General features: G+C 39.6%; 1 protein-coding gene across 1 annotated transcript in view; it reads left to right on the top strand.

The window, feature by feature from the left end:
• Positions 1-11079, top strand: part of LOC126175716 (uncharacterized) — a 69201-nt gene extending 58122 nt beyond the window's left edge. The window contains exon 4 of the mRNA XM_049922648.1: positions 10956-11079. Coding sequence (XP_049778605.1) covers positions 10956-11005 — 50 coding nt within the window. The 3' untranslated portion in view covers positions 11006-11079. The remainder of the gene's footprint in view (positions 1-10955) is intronic.
• Positions 11080-12196: the final 1117 nt, after the last annotated feature.

Here is a 12196-nt window from a genome sequence, read left to right as displayed (position 1 = left end):
CTCATTTTGAGTTTTTTCAACTATTAATGTTTTCTTATTTATTTTTGGTCCAATGTTTGAGTGTAAATGAAAACAAGACTTTCTATAAATTACACAATGGATTTTTGTCCAGATTTTCATAGCCAAATAGAGATAGAAATGGACAGATGGGATGTCGAGTTGAGCAGCATGAGGTCTACCTTTGCAAAATAATACTTGGTTGAAAATCATCATCATCATCATCATCATCATCATTAGGATTTCCTTCTAGCAAGCTGGGTAGGAACTTCGTGAATGATATGCCTCCATTGGTTTCTGTCCTGGTATAGCTTTTCCCTCTCCACTACATTCCATGTTACTCCTCTTCTCTTCAAATCTTCCTTAACCTGGTCTGTTCATCTCTTTCTAGGCAACCCAATTGGTCTTCTTCCTGGTACCTCCATCTCCAAATACTGGTGTGGAGTTGGAGTCGGGTGCATTTGCTTCACATCATCGAACCACTTCAACCTCAAAGCTCTCCTCTGTAGTCAATGTCACGTGCAGGTCTGTCCTTACATAATCATTCTTGACTCTGTCTCTCCTCGTTTCTTGTAGAGCTGACCTAAGGAATTTCATTTTACATGCTTGTATTTGACACTCTTCTCTCTTATTTATTACACAGGCCTCTAGACTGTACATGATTGGCAGGAGATACATGGTCTGTATGGCTCTTTGAGGGACTTCCTTGTCCCACATTAGATTTCATACTTGGTGGACGAAACTAGATCCTTTTGTTATTCTGTTTAAGACTTCTAGTTTGGAACTTTCATCACGTGATATGATGCTACCCTGATAATTGAAGCTTTTCACACATTCAACCTTCTCCCCCTCCAGTATGAGGTGACAAGGTGTGGGTGTCCTGCTCATCTTCATTGCCACTGTCTTGTTCCTACTCACAGTTAACTTGAATTTTTTAAATTTTGTGTTCCAGTAATCTAGTCTCCTCTGAACCTCCTTTTCCATCACTCCCCAAATGGTGATGTCATTAACAAAAACAAAAGCATTGAGTTCTTCTTCCTTGATTTCTTTCATGATTGTGTCCATAAGTGTAATGAGGAGACCTAACTGCCTTGCTGAACACCTCTCTTTGGCCGGCCGGGGTGGCCGAGCGGGTCTAGGCGCTACAGTCTGGAACTGTGTGACCGCTACGGTCGCAGGTTCAAATCCTGCCTCGGGCATGGATGTGTGTGATGTCCTTAGGTTAGATAGGTTTAAGTAGTTCTAAGTCCTAAGGGGACTGATGACCTCAGAAGTTAAGTCCCATAGTGCTCAGAGCCGACCTCTCTTTGTCTTTAACCATTTTGATTCCTCCACCTCCTACTTGTACACTGCTCTCACAACCATCATACAGCATCTGGACTTTTGTAATTAATGAATCAGGAACATTATGTTTTCTCAAGCATTCCCATATTTTATCCCTTGGTACACACTGTCATATGCTTTTTCCAAATCCACAAATACTGCTATCAAGTCCTTTCCTTTTTCCCAATATTTCTCCATTAACTGACAGAGGGAGAAAATGACATTTATTTTTCCCCTATTACTTCTGAACCCATGCCATTGTTTCTCTAATAGGTGTTCTAGAATTTTCCACAATCTTTTTTCTATTACCTTTTCCATTATTTTAAAGCATTGTGATAACAGTGTGATTCCTCGGTAGTTGGTGCATTTTTTTCTACTACCTTTCTTGAACAATGGTTTTATAATTTCTTTTTTCCATTCATCTGGCATTTCGTTTTCTTTCCATATCACCCCCAGTACCCAGTGTAACCATTGTATTCCATGGATTCCTGTGGCTTTAATCATGTCAGCTGTTAGCTCATCTACTCCAGCCACCTTCTCACTTTTCATATGTTTCAGGGAATTTTCAGTTTCTAACCAAGAGATTGGATCCTGCTCTTCCACTAATTCAGTGGCTTCATTGTCACTTTCTTGTGCACCTTCCCCATTCAGTAAGATTTCAAAATAATTCTTCATCTCTTCTCTGATACCTTCCATGTCCCTGATAATATCCCCATTCTTTGTTTCAATAGCTTTTATGTCTTCTCTATCAGATCTTTTACTTTTCAATAACTTATATAGCAGTTTTTGGTTCCCTTTGCTATCTTTCTCTAGTATCTGGGTGAATATTTTCCAACACTTCTCCTTTTCTTCTTTCACAATTCTCTTTGCTTGGAGTTTCTTTTGTCGATATTCCTTCTCCTCTGTTGTCACCTCGTGTTCATCTTTTGGTACCAGCCCCTGGTTCTGATTTCTTTTTTCAAACTCCATGTTTTTTTGCCATATTACGTTTTTTAATTGCATGTTTTACTCTATCGTTTCACCAACTCATTTCTTTGTCTTTCACTTTACCCTTTGTTGTGCCGCATATCTGCACAGCACTGTTACCTATTGATTTTTTAAATAGATTCCACTCTTCCTCTACACTACCCCTTGCAGTTTTTGTGGTACTAGATTTTGAAAACTTTTCTTATTTTCTTCTTCTTTCAACTTCCACTCCTTAATTTTTAGCATACTTTGTACAACATTCAAACTTTTCATCTTATAATTTAGATCTGCTACTTGTAACCTGTGGTCGCTATCCTAGTGCTCACTTGGTATGACTTTAGTGTCCCTTACTTTTCCTCCAATTAATTAGTCAATTAATATATAGTCTATAACTGTCTTAGATTTGCCATATCTTGTTTCTTGAAGAATGTATTCTTCACTAAAAGATGATTCCTTATACACAGATTTAGAATTTCTTCTTCCTCAACATTTCGTCTTCCATATCCAAAAGGGCCCATCACCTCCTCATATCCATTTCTATCCGTGCCAATCTGAGCATTCAGATCCCTAATTATCATAATGTTATCTTCTCTTACTCGGTCTTCCAATTCTTCAAGGAATTTCATTTTTTCTTCCTCACTGTACCCTAGCTGAGGTGCGTACACTTGGGAGTATAGTAAAACTATTTTTTCCCAAGTTCACTCTGGCTGTAATTATCCTTCACTTACAAAGCTCACGTCTGTAACTGGGTCAATGTCTTTGTGAAACACAAACCCCACTCCATTTTTTGCCTCTTTATTGTGACCCTGCCAGTATAATTTGTACCCACCTTTCAGCAATTTCGAGTTTTTTCCCTTCCACTTGGTCTCACTCAACCCAAAGATATTAATCTTTCTCCTCTCCATCATGTCTACAATCTCTTCAGTCTTTCCTCTTAACTTGTTTTTGTCTTTTTGCATTAGGCTTAGCAGGCCAACAGATGAGAAAAAGTTGTCATTGCTTTCAATCAAAGAACGAACCTAATGTAGACAGCAGTTCTTGTTCCCCTGGAAAGAATGACAGCTCTTGACAGCCTGTAGAAAAAACCAAGGAAGGTACACTAAATAAGAACAGGAAACTAGAACCCAACAAAAAGACAAAAATAAGATGAGAGTGGTAATATTAAATGTAATAACCCTGCTTGAAAATAATAAGTGTAATTAATTAAAAGTCAATAATTATTTATTAGAGGGAAAACTGAAATATTTCATAAACAGATGGTGAATGTAAATGAATTATCAAAAAGTTCATCTCATCAAGGCCTAACTACACTCCTGGAAATGGAAAAAAGAACACATTGACACCGGTGTGTCAGACCCACCATACTTGCTCCGGACACTGCGAGAGGGCTGTACAAGCAATGATCACACGCATGGCACAGCGGACACACCAGGAACCGCGGTGTTGGCCGTCGAATGGCGCTAGCTGCGCAGCATTTGTGCACCGCCGCCGTCAGTGTCAGCCAGTTTGCCGTGGCATACGGAGCTCCTTCGCAGTCTTTAACACTGGTAGCATGCCGCGACAGCGTGGACGTGAACTGTATGTGCAGTTGACAGACTTTGAGCGAGGGCGTATAGTGGGCATGCGGGAGGCCGGGTGGACGTACCGCCGAATTGCTCAACACGTGGGGCGTGAGGTCTCCACAGTACATCGATGTTGTCGCCAGTGGTCGGCGGAAGGTGCATGTGCCCGTCGACCTGGGACCGGACTGCAGCAACGCACGGATGCACGCCAAGACCGTAGGATCCTACGCAGTGCCGTAGGGGACCGCACCGCCACTTCCCAGCAAATTAGGGACACTGTTGCTCCTGGGGTATCGGCGAGGACCATTCGCAACCGTCTCCATGAAGCTGGGCTACGGTCCCGCACACCGTTAGGCCGTCTTCCGCTCACGCCCCAACATCGTGCAGCCCGCCTCCAGTGGTGTCGCGACAGGCGTGAATGGAGGGACGAATGGAGATGTGTCGTCTTCAGCGATGAGAGTCGCTTCTGCCTTGGTGCCAATGATGGTCGTATGCGTGTTTGGCGCCGTGCAGGTGAGCGCCACAATCAGGACTGCATACGACCGAGGCACACAGGGCCAACACCCGGCATCATGGTGTGGGGAGCGATCTCCTACACTGGCCGTATACCACTGGTGATCGTCGAGGGGACACTGAATAGTGCACGGTACATCCAAACCGTCATCGAACCCATCGTTCTACCATTCCTAGACCGGCAAGGGAACTTGCTGTTCCAACAGGGCAATGCACGTCCGCATGTATCCCGTGCCACCCAACGTGCTCTAGAAGGTGTAAGTCAACTACCCTGGCCAGCAAGATCTCCGGATCTGTCCCCCATTGAGCATGTTTGGGACTGGATGAAGCGTCGTCTCACGCGGTCTGCACGTCCAGCACGAACGCTGGTCCAACTGAGGCGCCAGGTGGAAATGGCATGGCAAGCCGTTCCACAGGACTACATCCAGCATCTCTACGATCGTCTCCATGGGAGAATAGCAGCCTGCATTGCTGCGAAAGGTGGATATACACTGTACTAGTGCCGACATTGTGGATGCTCTGTTGCCTGTGTCTATGTGCCTATGGTTCTGTCAGTGTGATCATGTGATGTATCTGACCCCAGGAATGTGTCAATAAAGTTTCCCCTTCCTGGGACAATGAATTCACGGTGTTCTTATTTCAATTTCCAGGAGTGTATTTTGTGCATAAAAAATTACATTGCTATAGAACTGGTGGAATTCTTTCTTTCGTGTTGAAAAACATAAAATAAGTATCAAATTACAGCATGAATTGAAATTTAGCTACTTTCTCTTGAAAACTTTTACTGTCAATAATAGTAGCTTAGTGATAAATATTTAAATATATTTCATACTTACCGAAAAAAAACTTGAAAATAAGAGAAACCTGAAAAAAAATAAGTCAACTGTTTTGCAAAATGATTTGTCTAAAAATAAGTAATAAAATAGATTAGGGAAACATTTTAGGCACTTTCTTTGTTGTGTATGATTTTCAGCATCATTCAAAGGTGTGCCAAATGTTTCTCTAATCTGTTTTATTACTTACTATTAGACTAATAATTTCACAAAACATTTGACTACTTTTTGAAAATTTTTCTTGCTTTATATGTTAGATAGAAGTTTAGGAATTCTGAGTCTGGGTGGTTGTTTCTTTTTGTGTTGTTGGAATGTTTTATAGAGTTTCAAAGTATTTTCTTATCCCTTAGGTCACCCAGTTATTTATTTGTTTTGTCCAGTGAAATTAATAGCTTTGGAAACTTTTCTCAAATCTGAATTTAAATACTGAGATGCACTTTGAGAACTTCTTATTCATGCTGGTTTCTAAGAGCACTTATTTCTGTGTTTCATTGCTTAAATGTGTAGCAAATTACAATCTTCCCATCCCTTGAGAAAGTCCTCTTCTGTGTTAGCTTTTAGTTGTATTCTGTACAGCTATGTTCAGTTTAGAATCTGGCAGGAGCAGCAAAAAGAGCCATGTTTTTTACATTTGAATTGAAACATTTTTTTGTGTCGGTTGGTATATGATCAATGACTGATGCAATTACTTGTTTATCTTTATGGCAGTGTGAATCTTTGGTAGTATTCTATACCTGTCTAGTGCTATTGCCACTGTTTTATTATTCCCCTTTTTGATCTAGGTGACATTGTCATTCCCTTCTTTTCTTTTGCAGTCACATTTATAGATGTAGGTGACTGTGATGTTGATCTTGTTGCTACCAATACTGCCCTTTTTGGAGCTGTTGTTACTGTTGTTGAAACAATATTGGCAGTTCATCTGGTCATTGGTTGCTTCTTCAGTCTGTTAAAATGTAAGCCATGCACTATATGAAACCTGTAAGCAACTAACATTTCTGAAATGACTGCAAATATCTGACCAATTTTTACCAGCCACTGTGATTTCTTTGTTTGCACAGAACCATTGTGGTACAATGCAGCTCTATGGTATGTAGCAGATTAAGACATTTCTGTTTTAGTTGGGTGAGGCATCTAAGATTCATTTTTACACGTCATTTTACTCCTTTTTAAACTAAAAAGATTATTTGTTTAATAACTCCGGCTAGTCCCTTTTCATGGCTGTATGGTAACACTGATATTCTATTTACTTTATTTACAACTTTGGCCCAGTACTGTTTTGAGGTTTTTTCCACTGGTTAATTAACACATTTTTATCACTCAGTAATTGAATTCTGTAGTATGTGAAACCGAAAAACTTACACATTTTTTGCCTTATTGCTATATGATTCATTGTTGCAGTTTCTGTTTGATTGCTTGTATTCATTATATACATATTTTGACACCTCTTCTAAAAGCACTCTAATACTTCCATCTGTATGACCTGTTTCCTTAAGTTTTTAACCTAGATTATCGAATTTTGTTTCAAATTAATCAAGGGTACACGAGTAGGCCTTTGGCTCTGAATGCCCATGTTGATGATGTTTCATTGAATGGTTCACACACTGACACTTGTTGATGGCCCACCACTGAAAACGGCAGCAGTTTGGGGAAGGATTGCACTTCTGTCATGTCAAACGATTCCTTCAGTCATCGTTGATCCCGTTCTTGTAGGATCTTTTTCCAGCTGCAGCGATGTCAGAGATTTCATGTTTTACCAGATGCCTGATATTCACGGTACACTCGTGAAATGGTCATACAGTAAAATCCCCACTTCATCATTACTTCGGAGATGGTGTGTCTCATCACTCATGCACTGATTATAATACCATGTTCAAACTCACTTAAATCTAGATAACTTGCCATTGTAGCAGCAGTAACTGATCTAACAACTGAGCCAGACACTTGTCTTACAAAGGCATTGCTGACTGTGGTGCCATATCCTGTCTGTTTACATATCTCTGTATTGGAATACGATGGAAAATCCAGTACGGAATGTAACAATATTAGAAATGGAAAGTTGCCACTCACCATATAGCAGAGATGCCGAGTCAGACATAGGTACAAGAAAAAGACTGTCACTAATAAAGCTTTCAGCCCATTAGGCCTTCATCAAAAATAGACCACACACACACAAACAAACAAACATGACTGCAGTCTCTGGCAACTGCAGCCACACTGCGAGCAGCAGCACCAGTGCAAGATGGGAGTGGTGACTGGGTGGGAGTAAGGAGGAGGCTGGTGTGGGGATGGTGAGGGATAGTAGGGTAGGGGTGGCAAACAGTGCAGTGCTCTGGGGAGTGCAGAGAGAATAAGCACTGAGAAGATAGGACAGTTACGTGCAGTCAGGAGGTTAGAAAGAGGGGCAGAAAAGAATAAAAATAAAAAGACTGGGTGCGATGGTGGAATGAGGGCTGTATATTGCTGGAGTGGGAACGGGGAGGACAATGACTAACAAAGGTTGAGGCTTGGAGGGTTACAGGAACGTAGAATATTGCTGGGGAAGTTCCCATATGCACAATTCAGAAAAGCTGGTGTTGGTGAGAAGGATCCATATGGCACAGGCTGTGAAGCAGTCATTGAAATGAAGATTGTCATGTTAGGCAGCATCTTCAGCAACTGGGTAGTCCACTTGTTTCTTGACCGTAATTTATCAGTGGCCCTTCAAGCGGACAGACAGCTTATTGGTCATCATGCCCGCATAGAATGTAGCACAGTGGTTGCAGCTTAGCTTGCAGATCACATGACTAGTTTCACAGATAGCCCTGCCTTTTATGGCATAGGTGATGTTTGTGCCCAGACTGGAGTAGGCAGTGGTGGGAGGATGTTTGAGATAGGTCATGCATTTAGGTTTATTACAGGGGTATGAGCCATGTGTGTGTGTGTGTGTGTGTGTGTGTGTCATCTTACAGTCTTTTTGTTGTGCCTATCTGCGACTCAGTATATCTGCTATATGGTGAGTGGCAACTTTACCTTTATTGTTGTATTTGAATATGCATGCCTATACCAGTGTCTTTGGCACTTCAGTGTATAACACTTCATTACACACACAGTCTTTAAATAGATGCCAACATTTGTGCTAGAGGATCACTTTTACTCATTATTTATACTTTTATTTTCGCAACATACACATTCCTAAACTACATTTGGTCCTATCTTATCTTTTTGTTGGCTGATTTGTTTAACTTCACTTTTACATTGCAAAGTAATCCCTGCTATTTCCAGGCAATGTGTTAATTTTGCATGTTTTCATCCAGTATCAGATTAGCACAGTTTTCTTTCTCAGAATCACTTATTTCATGACCTAATATAATTTTATGATACTTTGTAAATACGAAATTTCTTCAATGATTTCTTCATTTCTGTATTCTGTGTGCACATCACCAGATTTAGGCACTGAAACATTAATCATGTAGTCGCTGTAATTTCTCTAATGTTTTTATTTTTTACAGTGTATTTTGTATTTATGTTGACATCAAGGGTTTTTGTTGGACCTAAGAACATCCATAACAAATTCAGTGATTAAGAACCCAGGATGACATAAATATTTGTATGACAACAGGTTGCAACTCACCAGAGCATTGAGCAGCAGTACTTAGGGTATCTGGTGAAAACTTCTTTTGTTTACATGTTCATTTATGTTTTGGTAACTACCTGTAGGCTACTTTTATTTATTTTGCTTTCTGTTCCATAGTGTGCCTATCTTCCCTTTTGCAATACGAACTGTCATAAGTACAGGGCTATTACAAATGATTGAAGCGATTTCATAAATTCACTGTAGCTCCATTCATTGACATATGTTCACGACACACTACAGATACGTAGAAAAACTCATAAAGTTTTGTTCGGCTGAAGCCGCACTTCAGGTTTCTGCCGCCAGAGCGCTCGAGAGCTCAGTGAGACAAAATGGCGACAGGAGCTGAGAAACGTATGTCATGCTTGAAATGCACTCACATCAGTCAGTCATAACAGTGCAACGACACTTCAGGACGAAGTTCAACAAAGATCCACCAACTGCTAACTCCATTCGGCGATGGTATGTGCAGTTTAAAGCTTCTGGATGCCTCTGTAAGTGGAAATCAACGGGTCGGCCTGCAGTGAGCGAAGAAACGGTTGAACGCGTGTGGGCAAGTTTCACGCGTAGCCTGCGGAAGTCAATGAATAAAGCAAGCAGGGAGCTAAACGCACCACAACCGATGGTCAACAGAATGGTGCTCCACCGCACTTCCATCATGATGTTCGGTATTTCTTAAACAGGAAATTGGAAAACCGATGGATCGTTCGTGGTGGAGATCATGATCAACAATTCATGTCATGGCCTCCACGCTCTCCCGACTTAACTCCATGCGATTTCTTTCTGTGGGGTTATGTGAAAGATTCAGTGTTTAAACCTCCTCTACCAAGAAACGTGCCAGAACTGCAAGCTCGCATCAACAATGCTTTCGAACTCATTGATGGGAAAATGCTGCGCCGAGTGTGGGAGGAACTTGATTATCCGCTTTATGTCTGCCGAATCACTAAAGGGGTACATATCGGACATTTGTGAATGCCTAAAAAAACTTTTTGAGTTTTTGTATGTGTGTGCAAAGCATTGTGAAAATATCTCAAATAATAAAGTTATTGTAGAGCTGTGAAATCGCTTCAATCATTTGTAATAACCCTGTATATTTCCATGATTTTTCTGTAGGGCAACTAGACTTGCCTGCTTGTGAACTGCGAAAGTCATTGCTGTAGACATATTTTTGTACTTGTCTAACGATTACCACTTTGTAAAAATATTGGTGAAGTATTTCCTTCATTATCACTTCATCTCTCTTTCCTGATTATCCTACAGATGTTTTTCAACAACTAATCTCCCATGCTCTGAGTCATCCAAAGTTAATGAAATTTTTATTTTTTTCCAATGCCAGTACCTGTTTCTCAAAAGGTTCTGTAAAAGCTCATTGTAGCTATTACCACTTATACTTCAAATTTCCTTTTTCCATTCCAAATAAAATGGAAAAGGCATATCATGCTCAAAAAGCTTCTGCAATTGTCAGTCTTTCAATAACAGGTATATGCTCAATATCATATCTGCTGTGGTTCCCCCAGAGTCTGGCACATGTCTACAGATTATCTCACTTGTTTTATATATGGCATACAGTAAGGTATTAGGTGCCTATATAGATACTTGTGAATTACCTTCATGGATGAATTAATCCATATAGTAGCGTTGCATAGCTCACTTTTATTCTGTGAATTCTTTAGTTACAATACTTTGAGATATTCTAAGGGAATTTGTAGTGAGCCAATATATTTTTAAACTTCTGTAAGAAATATTTTATGAATTTGGGGAACAATCAATGAATTGCAATTTGGTAGGCTTGAAAAAAGGAAACATGGTTGCAACTCATGCAGTGCATATTGTTTTTCTACATGTTTCTGTCAGTACCACTGCGCTTCGTTCTATCTTAGCAGTATGGATGTTACTTTTCTCTCTCATACAATTTATAATAAACGCGTGACTCACGCAGGACATTATAATCCTCAGTAAAAATTACTTTGTTGCTAAGAACATGAAATTAAATTCAATTAATTGCCTTTGAACAGAATTGTGTGTGTTTACCTTCATATTATTTGATGTTATAATTAATTTTAATTACTTCTAGTTTTCATATTATAGAATGTGTTGAATTCATAGTACCAATATTTTTTTCTTTTAAAGTTCGGTTCTTTTCCTTTACAGATAAGTATGAGTACACAGGTTATCAGCATCCACAACCTTGGCAAGACTGAATGAAAGACCTTCCCCATCAGCTTTTGTATGTTTAAATGCAATAAAGTACCTGTACTTAAAAATTTATGTGTAAATCATAAATTTTCTACAGAGCTAACTACTACTTCAAAAGCAGTTCATATAATGGCAATGAGATCTGGATTCTTTTGCAAATATGAATTGTCATGGCAAAGGCTGATTGGCGTGTACAGAGACGGCGCCTTCGTCAGTGCTTGTATCTCGGTCACGATTCATGCAGATGGTCAGAGAAAATAATCCTAATGTTACTTCAATTCACTGTGTTATACACCGTCAAGCCTTGGCAACTAAAACACTTCCAAATGAAGTCAACGACGTCTTAAAATTAAGCATCAAAATTGGGAATCATATTAAAATAGAGTGCTTTAAATACCCGTCTTTTTACGGCCATTTGTGAAGATTTGGGAACTTAACATAAAAGACTGCTACTTCATACGGAAGTACGCTGGCTCTCAAAAGAAAATGTGTTAGTTAAATTATTTGAACTTGAAGTGATTCGATTTTTGGAAATTCAAAACAAAACTGAATTGTGTATGGAACTCCGAAAGCAAAGTGTTCAAGTTGTGTTAACTACAGTGTTAGACTGTGGTGTTGACTTACGTGTCAGATATTTTCGATTCATTGAACTCACTGAATTTGAAAGTGCAAGGTGGAAACTCGAACATAATTTATCCCTGGGATGCTATCGCTATGTATACTGATAAACTGCTACTTTGGGAATGGTAAATTGTAACCTGCTTTCCCATATTGTTTGGAATCCTGGAAGAAGCACTCTTTACAGAGGTGTTGAAGAAGACAGATACTACGAATAAAATATCAAATCATCTGTAGCAGCTGACTAATGAATTCTAAGTGCTACTTTCCTAGCTCATGTGATAATAACATTTACAGACTGGCAACAGATATTTTTCACATTGCATACACTTGTGTCCAAAATTAAAGGAACAAACGGAAATTTTGCAAGGTTGCATTCATTTTGCCTCAAAACAGTATAAAAAGGTGATTAGTAAAGTAGAAACAGTGTAAATAATACAGAACATAAACAACTGCAATATGCATAATAGTAGACAAAAATGTTAATTTTTTCAACGTAATGGATTTGCACACACATTTGCACTACTGGTTAATGTGATCAGTATGGGATGTGACCACCTCTGTCAGCAATACGGGCC

This window comes from Schistocerca cancellata, chromosome 3 (assembly GCF_023864275.1).
Source record: "Schistocerca cancellata isolate TAMUIC-IGC-003103 chromosome 3, iqSchCanc2.1, whole genome shotgun sequence".
Taxonomy (NCBI): domain Eukaryota; kingdom Metazoa; phylum Arthropoda; class Insecta; order Orthoptera; family Acrididae; genus Schistocerca; species Schistocerca cancellata.
Note: the sequence above shows the minus strand (reverse complement) of the source record. Positions and strands in the feature narration are given on the sequence as shown.